Source organism: Limulus polyphemus, unplaced genomic scaffold, assembly GCF_000517525.1.
Source record: "Limulus polyphemus unplaced genomic scaffold, Limulus_polyphemus-2.1.2 Scaffold76, whole genome shotgun sequence".
NCBI lineage: Eukaryota > Metazoa > Arthropoda > Merostomata > Xiphosura > Limulidae > Limulus > Limulus polyphemus.
The window spans coordinates 1,207,812-1,223,358 of record NW_013665686.1 but is presented as its reverse complement, the minus strand read 5'-3'; the positions used below and the strand labels follow the sequence as shown (position 1 = coordinate 1,223,358).

General features: G+C 30.7%; 2 protein-coding genes across 8 annotated transcripts in view; one reads left to right on the top strand and one right to left on the bottom strand.

Annotated features, from left to right (window-relative positions):
• The window catches only part of LOC106466834 (mitogen-activated protein kinase kinase kinase kinase 5-like), a 93,437-nt gene extending 81,558 nt beyond the window's left edge, over positions 1-11,879 (bottom strand). For all 7 annotated transcript variants that reach the window (XM_022395534.1, XM_022395542.1, XM_022395556.1 and 4 more), the window contains exon 1: positions 11,818-11,879. In XM_022395534.1, the coding sequence (XP_022251242.1) occupies positions 11,818-11,860 (43 nt within the window). In that variant the 5' untranslated portion in view covers positions 11,861-11,879. The remainder of the gene's footprint in view (positions 1-11,817) is intronic.
• Positions 11,880-12,290: 411 nt separating this feature from the next.
• LOC106466823 (ras-related protein Rab-4B-like) overlaps positions 12,291-15,547 on the top strand; it is a 43,069-nt gene continuing 39,812 nt past the window's right edge. The window contains exon 1 of the mRNA XM_022395606.1: positions 12,291-12,407. Within this exon, the coding sequence (XP_022251314.1) occupies positions 12,291-12,407 (117 nt within the window). The remainder of the gene's footprint in view (positions 12,408-15,547) is intronic.

The following is a 15,547-nucleotide window of genomic DNA, read 5'->3' as shown; positions in this document are numbered from 1 at the left end:
TTATATATTCAGAATAAGTTATATTCTATATAACTCACAAAATTATATATTCAGAATTAATATATAAATGATTTGTTTATTTATACCCTGTGGCGTGAGGGTTGTAATAAAATATTAACTCACAAAATAAATAAATAAATTAACAATATCAACACTGAACAGTCTTTTATATCAAGATGCTGGTCACACTTTTATTAAAAATGGGGTCATTAAGTGGCATTTTTATATTCAGTTATTTTTTAAATGTACTAAGAGACAGTGATTCTATATAAATTAATAAATGAATGTTCTGGTGAAGTTTTATATATTTGTACTTGTAATAAGTTCTTATATTCTCTGGCAGGTGATGACTTCTCCATTATTCAACAGGAAATTCTGATGATGAAGGATTGCCGACATTCAAACATTGTTGCATACTTTGGAAGTTACCTCAGGTTTGTGTAGATACTAGCATATTATAGATACATACATGTTTAAGATTAATTATATGATAAATATTGACTCATTTATATGTACATTATATGTGCACATACACCAAAGTTAGTAACAGTAAGGTTTGTACTTTTTTTTATGAAAACTTGTTTGGAAGACAGAGTTAAACTATAGCTTTATATTCACCAGTCATTTTTCAAATATTTAACTATTAGTAACTAGGGTTGTAATGATTCTACAAAATTATGATTCATCGTGGTTCATTTGTGCTGCAGCTGAGTTTTTTTCTTCTTCTTTCTCTGAATGTACTTTTATGTTACATAAAAACAAATGCTTTAAATTATAAACTTACTTTTCTATGCAAGTATGTGATCAAGTCTATGTACTGTATAACCATTCTAAATATAGATTAGTTTTAGTAATGTAGCATGAAAATTCTGTAAGGTTTCTAATTTCTCTTCAATACCATATATCAAATTATGCAATAAAATGTAAAACAAATTACCGTAAGCTGTGTCAACAATGACTGACTCATCAAAGCATAAAATAGAGGATACACCTTTGTTGTACAAGCTAGATGTTTGGAAATAACTTGGGTTTGAAATATTGTTTCATGACAAATGAATCGTGATACATATTGAATCATGAGATAAGTGTATCATTACAACCCTATTAGTAACATTAAAAGTTTAGTCCAAACATTCAGTTAACCTTCATTAGAAAAGTGTTTTTCCTTCCCAAGTTCAATGTCCAAACTGATATTACAAAATTGTGGTTTTGTCTCAAATACTTATGAAATTCCTAACCCGTGTCAAGCAGAAGACGTTACCAGCACACCTCAAGTACTAAACTTCTCTTTTTAACTTGTAAAGAGGAAACAATAGGTTTGTACATTCAAGATTATACCATATGTATATGAATATGTGTGTGTGTGTGTGTGTGTAGCATCACTAAATGCAGTACATACTTGGGACTTTCCATTCAAACTTTTAATCCTATGATTACTTTAGTGATACGATAGAGAAAATAGAAAATAAAATATAAACATTTACCTTAAAAACTTATTCTAGTCATTTAAAAGGTTCAAGAAGTTATGCAAATGAAATTTAAAAACTATAAGGTAGAAAAAAAGTATTTTTATACTTAATATGAAAATCACTTTGCATTTGAACAATTCAGAGTCTGAATGCAAAGAACTACTATAAATAAATAAATTTTATTGGAAATACTTGAAGAAAATAATCGCATTCTTGGTATACAAAATATTTGTAATCTTTAACAAAATCTTACCAGCTTTTATATATATGTATATATGTTAATAAGCTGAGAGTTATCATAACTATTGTTGCACTGTGTATCATTCTCCATACGAGCTATGCTCATTGGGTATCACACCATCTCCATAGAGTTAAATGTTATAATATGGAAATGTTACTTTGTGGTTACAAGGTTAGTAACATCAACCAACTGCATGTGGAAAGTGTTATGTAAAAAGTAATTATTGTCTCTCATAAATAAAGATTAAGTTTATAAATAAATGCTTGGTGTTCCTGGATTGACAAATAAATGCACTAACAAGCATTTTGAGAAGTTGTTTAACAGAATTTCAACATATGGAAAATATGCTGTGGGTAAGAGTAATTCCTCCACCATGAAAAAGACAATTACTTTCTAACTATCAGCAGTTATGTACTTTATGATGTACCCATTTTATTCAGTTTGTTAGAGCAAATTAATGTGAATAAAATATATCATCATTCACTTAATGCCATTGCCCCCAGAGCCATTTTTAAATTCCTTTCTGCATATGGAACTGAGTTACATTCAAAATTTAATAAAACAACTTTACTACCCATATATGTTAATGAAATTAACATTATAATATATATTATAATTTGAATTTTTATGTTATCTAAGTTTAATTCCGTTGTTTAAAAAGAAATGTTTAAAAAACAAACAAACTTAAACTGCAGTTTTATTGTCACCTGATCCATATGCTATAAAAACTCTTAACTTTAGCAGTGGCTGACTCTTACCCACACAAGCTATCCATGTACAAGTGTTTAGACAGTAATGTAGATCCATTTGCCATTTTGTCATGCAAGATACAAAGTCTTACAACTGTATTCACTGGGAAAGAGAAACTAATTTTGCCAACTCTTGATAGGTGCCATGCCCACCTTCAATACTTTGCTATGAGATTTACAAGTCACATGTATGTACTTGACATAGAAAGAGCTCAGTTTACATAATACTATACCAACGGTTAATTTGAAACTGGCACTCACTTTACGTTATATGGTACATGTAACCACTGCTAGTATTGTTGTCTGCTTGATCGACTACAGCACTTATGGTGGTTTCTTACCTAAATATGCTAGTTTAATTGTATTTAGGTCTTACTTTTATATTCTAATTAATTATGTGTTATTTGTGCTTTAAAAATCATATTTAAAATGTTTATAATTTTTATAAGTTTAACTTCTTGTCATCTGGATTGTGAACGCTTATAAACATGTACAAGCACCATCTTGTTTAGGCAAACATGTCTTTGCCTGGAGTCTGCCAACAATAACTTCATAAAACCACACGAGCATCAAATGATATGGTATGGAAAATAAAATGTAAACATTAACCTAAAAAACTTTTGATATTCATTTATGAGGTTCTAAAGATTATGCAAATGAAATGTGAAGAGTGTAAAAGAAAAAAAAAGTAAGTATTTTTATACTTCATATAAAAATCACCTTGCAGGTGAACTATTCAGAGTTCGAGTGCAAATAACTACATTTAATAACAAATTTATTAAAATAGTAGAAAAAATCCAAATTAAACATTTTATTTCTCTGAAACTATATACTTTTAGAAATGTTCTTGTTAAACTTTAAACAATTTCATCCACTAGTTTTATTCTTGGTACAAAACATGATGAGAGCAACATTACCTACAAATAATATTAGTAGCCATGTCCACTTGCTACACAGTCTTGATTTCTCAGCCAATTACATTTATTTGGACTAGATGTTTATAACCAATAAAAGAGCACATTTCAAAGTATGATTTTCCAACAGTTATTTTAAAATTGGTGTGAACAATTCCATATAGAACTAGTCAAACGGCTCATAGCATTGCCTCCACTTTTGTCTTAGCTAGCTCATTAGCATTGTTCATCAAATAAATACACGTTACTTAGATAGACAGTTGAATTGTATTTAGACTTTAGTTTTATATTTTAGTTAATTGTGTTATTTATGTTTTAAGTTGCATATTTGAAAGGATTAGTAATTTTTAAAATATAAACCATTTTCTCCTTGGTTCGCACGGGTTAGGAAGAGTGCCATTCTACCAATGGCTACAGTTTATAATTCCACGATACTGTAATATTGGCAAGGGACACCAATGGATGTGTGTTGCAATGAAAAATAACAACACTAATGGACAGGAATAGAAAATAAAACATTAAAAATAAATCATATGTGAAAATATGCAATTATGAATATAACCAAACGAAGATGTTTCAAGATTATTTGACAAAAATTAAGAGGTATGTACTTTATTTTTTTAAACGTTTCATTGCACTATACATTGATGGCAATAGCTAGAGGTGTATCCAACTGTATTGTAGAGTCTGATGCCCTATGAATTAAAATCATTACTGACTCAATTTGGGAGTGTAGTACAAAAGATACTTTACACTTCAAAACAACAGCATCTGATAGTCTTAATACCTACATACCTCAATTCCAGTTTTCCAATAAGAAAGGTGAAAAAATCCCATCAACAACTTGGGTTGTTGTGTTTGGATTAAACTATAAAAATAATAACAAGCCATACAGGTCTATAAGTTAGAAACTCACAATTACTGTTTTAAGATATTTTTTAACTTAAAGCCACACAATGGACAATCTATGCTCTGTCCACTACAGGGAATTGAGCCTTGGATTTTAACACTGAAGTACATACTTACTGCTGAATCACCAGAAGACTATTGTTTAACTCTTCTTGCTATGGGTAAGTCAAAGTACACATTTGTCATGACCATTTACAGAGTAACATTCAACATTTAATTGAACTACATTATCAATGTAAATGAATAAACTTAGCATTAACATTTACATTATAGTTTAAAGTTTCATATTATATAAACTTTAATTCCTTTATTTCAAAAGAAAATTTAAAGAAAAATTGTTAAACTTCAGTTATCTTGTCACGTGATGCACAAGTTCAAAGTTTGAAATTTTTGTCCCTGTAACTTGAATAATTCTACATGTACACCCTACTTCTATGTATATATAGAAACTAAATTAGTTGCTCTGTTTACACATCTTCTTTCAAGTTCCTTAAAGCACATTTGCAAAAGGGAGAAATAAATTTCTTGGAACCCTTGACAAAAGTCATATTAATATACATACTTTTACAACAATCTCTACCATGGAAAAGTTTAAGTGACACTAAATGGGAACAACTTAAAACAATGTGTAGCTGGAAGGTAACTGCTTTCCAGAACTGATATCTATGTTGTTAAAGCCTATATGTATGGCTTATGCCTATATGTAAACATTTTATATTCAGGCAACATTTTTTCATGTTTATCTATCTAAACTAAAAGAAAAAACAAACAACCAATATGCTTTATATACTACATTACGATGGTCTAGTTTATTAGTAATGAGAATCATAGCCTAATGTTGAAATACAAATGTGTTCAGTACATAAATTCCTTCTAATAATTACATCATCTCTGCTAGAAATGAAATGGCATTTCTTACTGCTTGAAGATAATATAAAAAAACAATTCCAACACTGTATTATTATTAATAATAATAATAAATACAGCAAATGGAGTCAACTTCCAGCAACAGGAAAAATATATTCACCTATAAGTTCACGTTTGTTATGTTTTTACATATTTGATACACACACCAGTCTCTTGATACTAAGAAAACCTGCAGAAACCTCCTTCAATGAAATCTGGGATATCTACAGTAGCCAGATTGTCACTCAAAATGTTTCTGCTGCAAATGATCAGACTGAAAAGGTAACACATAAACCTTTTATTTTCCTCTAAAATAAAGAAAACGGGGATTTTCAATTTAAAAAAATGGTGGGGATATTAAAGTGGGAAAACAGGGGTAATGAATGGCCTATAAATACAATTTATAGAAGAAATACCCAAAATAGTGTTGAATTAAATTTGAATTTGTGAATCTGATCAAGTTTCATAAAAGATTAATATTTACATCAAAATCTATCAAGTCCACCAAGTGTGCACAAGACACTAATTTTTCTTTAAACTGAAAACAGCTCTTTACTTCACAAGTTCTAGATGAAAAACAAAAATGTAGAAAATCTGAAGAACACTGTGAAAGCATAATAATATTAAAATGTAATAGTATCAACTCTCCTAGAGTGAATGTGATACTCGCATCACTCTTCATTCTATCAGCAAAAATAGGGAGGATATAACCTCCACAAGTCATGTAACCCGACCATAGTTGAAACTGCTACAGAAGCTACATAGTAGTGAGATTCACAATTTTGAAAGAGATAAAGAGAATAAGTTGTGTTGTCAAAGGGTGTTCTGAAGTAACTAAACCCACCTCAGTGGACTATGACAAAAGTTAGACGATCATTGGAAGTACACGATACAACTGCAGTAACTCAACAACAACATAAGTGAACAATACACAAATGCTATTGTGATAGAAATAGAGAGAGAAATAGTTTGGCTTGTAAACTGAATTCCAAAACAATTGAATTGGCCTAAGTGGACTTTTGACTAGAAGAAGAGAACCGTATAATGTTTAAAATACAGCTATGATCTCCATAGTGTAAGGAATTTTGTAGATACATTCAACTTTTTTTAATATAATTTTTTAAAAACAAATGAAGTGCATGCTGTTTGTTTATTGTCAAATTTATCACCAACAAGTCACAGACACCTACTGTAGAAGAATCCTTAGCCCAACACACTCATATACTTACATTAATATATACTACATAAAATTTTAAAAAAGTAACTTCCTGAAAATAACTTAAAAGTTCTTGAATCAAATAATCTCCGCGACTGAAAATCCACACGAGAAACAATTTCATGCACATATTGGCTACTGCAGAAGCCAATCTCAAAGTTTAAGTCATCAGTTACATGTTCAAAACAAGCAAACTTAAAATAGCTTATTGCAAAATTTACATTGTATGACAGCATACATTGTGATGGACTACAAGATGAAATTGCAACAAATGTACTTTTGGGGAAAAACCTCTGAGCATTATGGTAAATGAGGCACAAGTTATAATCGTCAAGACCCAGTGTTTGGAGAATGAACAGAAGGAACTGGATGACTTTAGCTTATGCTACCTTTATCATGTTTCTGCTGGAGACTCCAAACAAGATTGTACTGCTATTTTATGAATTGTCGAAGTCTTGCCAATTTGTGTAAAGAAAGATTTTAGAGAAATAAAGGCAGTAATCATTCAAAGCTACCAGAATGGCTGGCTACTGAAGGGAAAGTTTCTCATTGCAAAAAAGGTAGGACTATCAATCAAAATATTTATCCACACTGAGACTCAAGATGCAAAAGATCCAATTGATGGATATTTTGCAAAAGCGATTGCATTTTTATTCCTGTATTGCAATACAGGAAAGGATAACATTACAAAAAAAAAATGTTGTCGATGGTTTGCGAACATATGGAATGAATAATAGTGTAGCCGAGTTAACTGTACTGAACCAAACATAACTGCCACAAAAAGAACCTCGATACAAGGAAGTGACATTTAATTACTATTTGGAGCAGGTGCATGTGCAACTTTATTATGAAATTCAATTAACTTCAAATATGACTATCTACAAAACCAACTGCTTGCAAATACTCCTAACTTTCATGAAATTAATTTGAATGAATCATCAGTCATCACAGATGATGCATCTGATGTTAGTGATTCCGAATCCAATACTTTACTGGATTGTGACGATGCTAACAATGCGAACATAGAAGGTGCTGAAACGATAACTGGCAATTTAACTGCAATGGTAGTTTTTGTTAGTCAAATGAAAACTTCTCATATGATATACAAGAAATTACAATCATCACTTACCAATACTTGCACTTAATATACCTGAAAAATACATGGAAGACAATTCCACATGTAATCGTGCCTTTTCAAATCCAAAAGATGTTGAAACAAAACATTTGCAAACCTTTTGTTGTCCAACATGATATCACATATTAAGCATTGGTCATTGCAAAGAATCTTATTGATAATGGAAAGATTACTTTTATTCAAGGAAGTATCCCACCTTCTGAAACCATTTTACCCAAAGAAATTAATTCCATCAGTAGCGAAGAAACATTTCCTCAAGGTCGGGTCTTATGACTGGCAGATGTATGCTGTTATGTTTCAAAGTATATTGATCCTTTCAAAGAAGAAGTTACCAAAATGTTTCAAGGAGTAACGACGATGCCAAAAAAGATGAGTTTTGGAAAAATTAATGAATACTTGGTCAATAAACATCCTCAGCATATTGACATTCAGCCAAAAATAAGATATGACAGGTTATATCTACTTTTCTCAGGAAACAACGTATTGATGAATCTATCAGGACACATACCAAGAGCATTCAACAACTGCATCTTCAACATATTGTTGACATTTTTTTATGAGCACAATGGCAATATTACACCTGCAAATGTACTACAATTCTTCAAGGAGTGATATCCTTGGCATGATGATGTATCCCAAGTAGAAAACTGTGCTCCATATCCTACCGACAGTCAGATCAAATCCAAGATATCTTCCATTACCATTACTGCACAAGTGATTCTATTCATTTAACATACAATTTCTAAGTATAAGGCTCATGAATTCCAAAAGCCCATAACTTCCCGGAAAAAATATTTTTCTTTTTAAAGTATCTTTGAACTCCTGTTTCATAAAAGCATCGATTTATGCTATTTTTAGCATGTAGAACATAGTTACACATTCGTGCTAAAAAAAAAATCCTAACAGAGTGGTACTATGTTTCTGGGCCTGACTCGTGAACTCGGTGTTAACTGATTAAGCTGAACAATCATGAATTAATTATAAATAATAATGAGAAATCATAATGGCAATAATTTGATTACTGGGATAGTTAGAATAACTGAAAACAGGAATAATGTGGAACACTAATTAATCATAATTTTGATTAATCAGTTATTTTGTGATAATAACTGGTGTAATCAATGGTCATATGTAATTGATTATATCAATTAATCAAGTTAATTGCTAAGCTCTACCATATATAAAAGTACACGTTACTTCTATTGCTGATCACAGAAATACAAAGGTACATTATTAACGAGACTAAAAATGACAAGAAAACAATATTCATATTTGGTAAGATACGTTACATGGAGAACAGTACATCTATACTTGACTCTGGAAGGACATGCCACTTTGTGGCATACAATATATTCATATTTAACTCTTCTTATCATACTAATGAAATCAACTGTAACAACAGTTTCCATTCAATGGACTGCACTTAAAAAATATCAATATATTTGTGAAGTTTGGGCCACTCATTTCATGTAATTGGAAGAAATGTCTCATGATCTATAGATGGTTCTTCCCTTTACTGTTGCACTGAACCAAAAAGAAGTAAAATTGCTAAAATACATGCCTCATTATTTCACACTTCAAAAGCAAATTTTGGTAGAACTTTCAACTTGTATAACATCCATAGAAAAACAGCAATCAATATCACCAAATGTTCAACATCTACAGTTTCTATGACAAACTTATCAGTTTTGTGGCAAACAGTTTAATTGTCAATTTTGGTGATATGGTGCAAAAAGAACAACAAAGATTTAGACAAAATTATGAACCCATATTAGTAGGAAAGGACCACTAATACTTGGATGAAAGTGGCAGCTAACAACTTAACAATATGTACAACAATATCTACACCTACAGTGAGTCATACATCTGAAAGTAATAAGTTAGTTTATTGACTGTAATTAATTCTAATGTAACACACTGATCTAAGAATAAAAATACACTGATGTATAAATATACTTATATACATATAAATAATTTGATAATATTTAAAGTACTTAAAAAATATACATTTTAAACTAAGTTTAGATAAATATAATACGTTTTAGATAAGTTTCAGTAACGTTAGTAATAGCCATAAAATTAATTTACCCACTTTAATTATTCCTTTATGTAAATTATAATTTAAAATTAATTTTTACAATTACCTAATAAAAAACGTTTAAACTAAAACCTAATTAAGATTTTTAAAAGAAACACTGCAGATATAAATGCAAGTTTGAAAGTTCATAAAATATAAAATTATATGATTAAAACTATTTATTCTTCAGATAGAAGCCCTCACTACTCAGTGTTTTCAGTCACAAACTTCAGAAAACCTCATAAGGTTCAGCCTTCTTAACAGAATTTGGTTAAGCCTAATTCTAAATCAGTTAATTTTTTAGTAAGATGTTTTAATAATGATAATAATAATAATAAATAAAACTGCAAACACAGATTACAGCATCTCATTATGTCACACCTGCTTATCAGTTATACATCAGATCTCAAACTTATGTATTAATTTTTAAAATTAGTCAATTTACAGGTTATATACTCTTCGACATGTTAACAAAGCTTTGTTCAGAAGTGTTACAATTACAGAATTTTAAAAAAGAGAGAAAAAAATAAATAAACATTTGGGTGCTTTAAAATATGCCAATTTGCACTGCTTTCAACTATAGAGAAAGCTGAACATGTTTGAAGCTCTTAAGTCTTTTATATCAGATAAAATCAGAGGACATGCTTGATAATTATTTCCTCACAAATAATTTGATGAGGTAACTTGTACTGAAAATTCGCCAAGGAGAGGGTGATCATGGACTGAGACAAAAACAAGGTAAATGGCAGCAAGAGGAGAATAATTGTTTCAGCACTTCATGGACTGAATGGACTTCTATAAAGCAATTTGTGCTCAATCTCCTAGGATCTAATGGTCCTGTCTAGAAATTATTTTCTTATTGAATAACACCTGGACAGGAAAAGAAAAAAAAACTGGTCTTGAACACTTAAGAGCACTAATGATAACCATCAGGAATTACAACATGTATGAAGGTGTTCCATGAAAGAATTGAAAACAGTGACAAAATGTTTCAAAAGACCCCTTCCAGTGAAAAGTGTCAGTGGTTTGAAAATAAATAACTATGATTAGGATCTATAGATTTGAGTTTGTGTACATGTATGTAAAATGAATTATAGCTTATTGCATGAAATCAATTTCTGTACACCATTAAAATAAATGGATTTCTCTTTAAACATGCATGTTTCATTCCTCTACTCTGTTTTTGGAACACGTAAACATATTCAGTTTGCTAAGGTGGTCAAATGCTCCGAATTAAAGAATTGTTCAATTTATGTTATCCACCAAATATTAGAATCAGTTTAGGTAAAATCTGCTTATAAAACTTGGAGTAAAAAGCATTGTTTATTGGAAAACTTAAGTTATTATCACAGCTCACTAGGTTACTGGAGGAAACAATGTTTTTATTCAATATTACGATTGCAACATAAACTGATAACTAAGTACATTATTAAAATTGTGAGGTGTTTATGTAAAAATATTTGACAAATAAAATTACAAAGACTCCACAGATTTTAATATTTTTTCCCCAAAATCATTGGATACATAACAGAAGTGTATGATAGATCTTAACTATATAATTTTATCTATAATTAATAGAAACAGCTAGTATCCAGTGAAAATCATTTCCTAAATGTTACACCTTATGGCTTGATCAAAAGGAAGACACCCTACTAAACACAAGCCCAGTCTTACAACAACAAACAGCTGATATAATTCAAAATAATAATAATACGTTCCTAATACTGTGAAACATGCAACCATGTTAATACCATTACAAAGGCAACAATAATAAACACAGGACAAAAATATAAACATGATGAAGAAATATCAATTTAAAAACAAAAAGATTAGTTGTGTGAACATTCACATTTAATAAAAATGTAGAGGTAAACTGTAAATACAGTTATAACCACTTACACACACACACACACTGAGGGTATTAAAATGTTCATATCCACATTCAGAAATCCACCATTTAAAGTGGCAACCTTCTGACCTGTTAACCCAAGGCTTCTTATAAATAATGAAAAGGGACTTCTTGTACTTTCTGTCCACGAAACCATGGCATTTTTTCTTAATTAAATACGTTTACACCCCAGTGTACACTATGCTACCTGATTTCTGATTTTATGGATTACACATGACACAACACACACTATAAATACAAAAATACACACAATTTAAAAATGGATTTTTGTTATAAATGTGAATAAACTCACTATGGTAAATATCTTGCAGAGAACCTCCACCACAAAATTCCATACAAATCCACAGTTTGTCTCTCCTGCAACAAGAAAGGAAATAAAAAGTATTAGTTTAACATAAATAAACCTTTCTATAAATAATGGGAGGAAATCTTCATTTTTGTGAAGTAGACAGGAAAACTAGTCTTTCTATATAATGTGATGTTAAAACTTGAGAAACAAAATTCACTACTTCACTTTCCAAAACTACATATGGCAATGGTCAAAGTGCAGAATAAAACTGACCTCTCTTTTCCCCATACATGATACTAAATAATATTAAAAATTTGTTTTTTTTCTCTCAGACTTAAGTAATAGTGAAACAACACAGATTACTTCTGGAATGGTTGAGGTGAAACAAAGTTAACCTCTTCATTTCCCATGATACTGATCATAAAAAGAAAAAACAAGTTTCTTCTATCTTTAGCCCAGATTAGCTCTACAGCATAATGGGGGAGGAGAGCAGAGGATGCAATGAGGTGTATAAAACTTCTGTGGAAGAGAAAGTAGCATCAGCTTGTGAACAATGGCCTAAGAGAATGTCAGGCTATTACATCAAACTACTGGTAAGTGTGGGTAGCCTTGTCAATAACTGAGCTCAACAGCATCACTAGATTGTTGGGAGTAAGAATAATCAACAACAGCACTCAGAAACACCTGTGAAACAACACACAGTACAGTCTATACACATGATGTAAAGATACTCACATAACCATCCAAGAATTGAGCCACATTATCATATAGTCACCAAAGTACATATGCTATATATAGATTTATGTCACAATTACACAAATTATGATCACATACACAATTCAGAATTAACTGTATTTCTGATCCCTACACCAAATGTTTAGGCATGAATTAACATAATATGCACTTGTATCTGCAAAGTTATATATCATAAATCTTACTATAATTCTCAATTTATTACACGCATCTTCATGAAATTTGGCAAGCTTTTATTAACTTTACAAGTCAGTTGCACACACAAAAAATCAGAATATTTGGTAAAGCACTTCCACTAAAAATTTGGCTGTGAATTTCCAAAAGCCTTTACCAAGTCAATCTAAGTGCAAAGCAATTTTCCAGTTAAGAATAAAAATGCTGCTTTCATCTTACAGTTCCATATTTCCTTTGTATAACTTCTAGAACCTCCTAAACAAGCATCAGTTTTTCGTGAAACTTTACATTTTCCATTATTTTCTCTACCTTAACACTAACTGTAGCAAAACCATCAATGTACAGTGAAATAAGGTTTAAATATATGAAACAAAATGAATAATAGCCTTTTTTTTCTAAAATGATTGCAGATTATAACACACATTGTAATTATTTATTCTAACAGCCTCAGTTTCTAACCATTTGACACTTGCTTTCTACTAATTTTGCTTTATTACTGAATTTTTGAACCTTCTCTGCATGAAAAGCAATATATCACAGCAAGATGTACTTTTTTCTTTAACTTATTTCTAAATTTAATCTCATTTTTCCTTCAAGTTAAATAAAAAAGTAGGGGATTTTTTTATGGAATGATAGGGCATAATAGTAAAATATTAGGGTAACATGTCATTTCATTCAGGTGTATGGTAATTGATAATTAATCATATATTAAGAGGAAAATAATTAGGTCCAACAATCAGATATGTTACTAGATTGAAGAAAGAGAATGTATCGAAGGCAGTGAAGTACATTTCATCCAATAAAAAGTCATATGCTCTCTTTGGGAACAAAAACATTTGTGGATGGCATAGAAGAAACTTTTCCTCCATTTGTTCAACAATCAATCTTTAAAACGATATACAAAGGATACGTTGAATTTGTCCCAACAGGAATGATCATGTGAATGCAATGACCTTTCACAAACTGCCAAAAACTCTGACAGATTCAGATACAAAAGTGAAAAAGGGGGGCAGATTATGCTTACAGAATTATCCTTTACAATAACTATCAGATATAAAAGACTGTTTAGTGTAAGCAGTATTATTAATTGAGTTATTTTGTGTTTGTAATTCATTGATGTTGAGGCTATTGAACATTGTGTGCAATCCATTGATAGCGAGGCTATAGAGATTTATAGAAGGCTTAAATGATAGACGTATAAACAGCTGCAACTAGATGAGCGGCAAGAGAGAAAAAGTAAATATACACAAAAGAGAAGACCATTCAAATAAAAGTTAAACATAAAGTTAGCCGTTGTAGGAGTGAAAGGCCTAACGGATGATATATTTTCAAAGTGTCATCTTGACATTGCAATAAACTCATCCCATACATTGGTCAGTCGTTTGATTTCTCTGGTTGGTAACAACTTGCATAACACTGCCATGACTACATCCCTTTAAATACTTCTGTCTGGCAATTGTTGTTGTATTGCTAATGCATTCATTCTAGTTGAGGTGTCATCTGTAATGCCATTAGTTATTGTTTTGGATGTGGCTAAAGCAATGACATCACTATCCTTGAGAAAAGTTATCTTGCACAGCACAAAATGCTTGTTCTACAAAACATACCATCTTCCATTCTCTTGATTATCAAAATCGCACCAGTTCGTTTCTTTATGGTCTGATGGCCAACCTCATGCAATTCAAAAAGTTAAGCCTACCGTATCATGTGAAACAGAGAGAAAAAGGAAAAATATTTCCAATTTGTATGTAAATGATGATGACAAGAAGGAAACCATCATTAAGAAATGCAAACCTTCATGTAAAAAAAATGACTCCTACTGGACAAGAAGCAATATTTATCAAGAACATAGCAATTTGACAGGTGTTACTACAGCCACTGAGTAGTGGACATAACATTCCTTGACTATTTTTGAAATGCATGAGGTTGGCCATCATGCTTACAGGACATCTTCAATGATGGATCATAACCATCATAGGCACATCCGCAATGGCTACATGCATAACATTTACCACTATGAGGCCTTTACACTTGCATGTTATCTTTAGCATATCCATGATGAAAACAATTTTCAATTCTCTCCTACCATATTCAGCCACTACAAATTGAATAAAGTTTTGAACATTTCAGACTAATAGAAAAATGTATGGAAAAACCTTAGCCACTAAAATAAAATTTAAAAAAAAGCTTCATTCACAGCCTATTAAAAATTAACAAAAACTTCCTGGCCTGGCTAGTGAATTCAGTGTTAATATATTAGATTATTCTAACTATCGTAATCACTTTTTGAATAATCGATTACTTGAATGTAGTTTATAAATGAACCCAATGTTTAACTCTCTGTACACGGGCTTGATCGAATTGACCGACATCATGACCAATTTGTACTTATTAGTTACTTTTATAATGATAGATATAGAATACACATGAGAAACAAGAAATCAAGTACTTACCTAGCCTTTTTTTTTACTGTCGATGACACTTAAGCCTACTTTTTTCATATTAGAGGTATTAGTGCACTAAATAATTTTATTTAATTAAATAATGCACCAAAGATTATAGGATAATAATATGCAAAAAGCAAACAATGTCCAATAACTATCACAATTTTTCTGGTTTTCTAACTATGCAACAAGAGCCGTTACAAATTCATTCAAGCCAGTCTGTATGTTTCCTGTTGGAACAAATTCTCTTTACATATACCAATGTAATATAATATATCATTTGATAGATAAAAACCTTGGTAATACATAATATTGTATTAAACATAAGAGAGAACTATAGGCAAGTTCTGAAAGAGAGGATG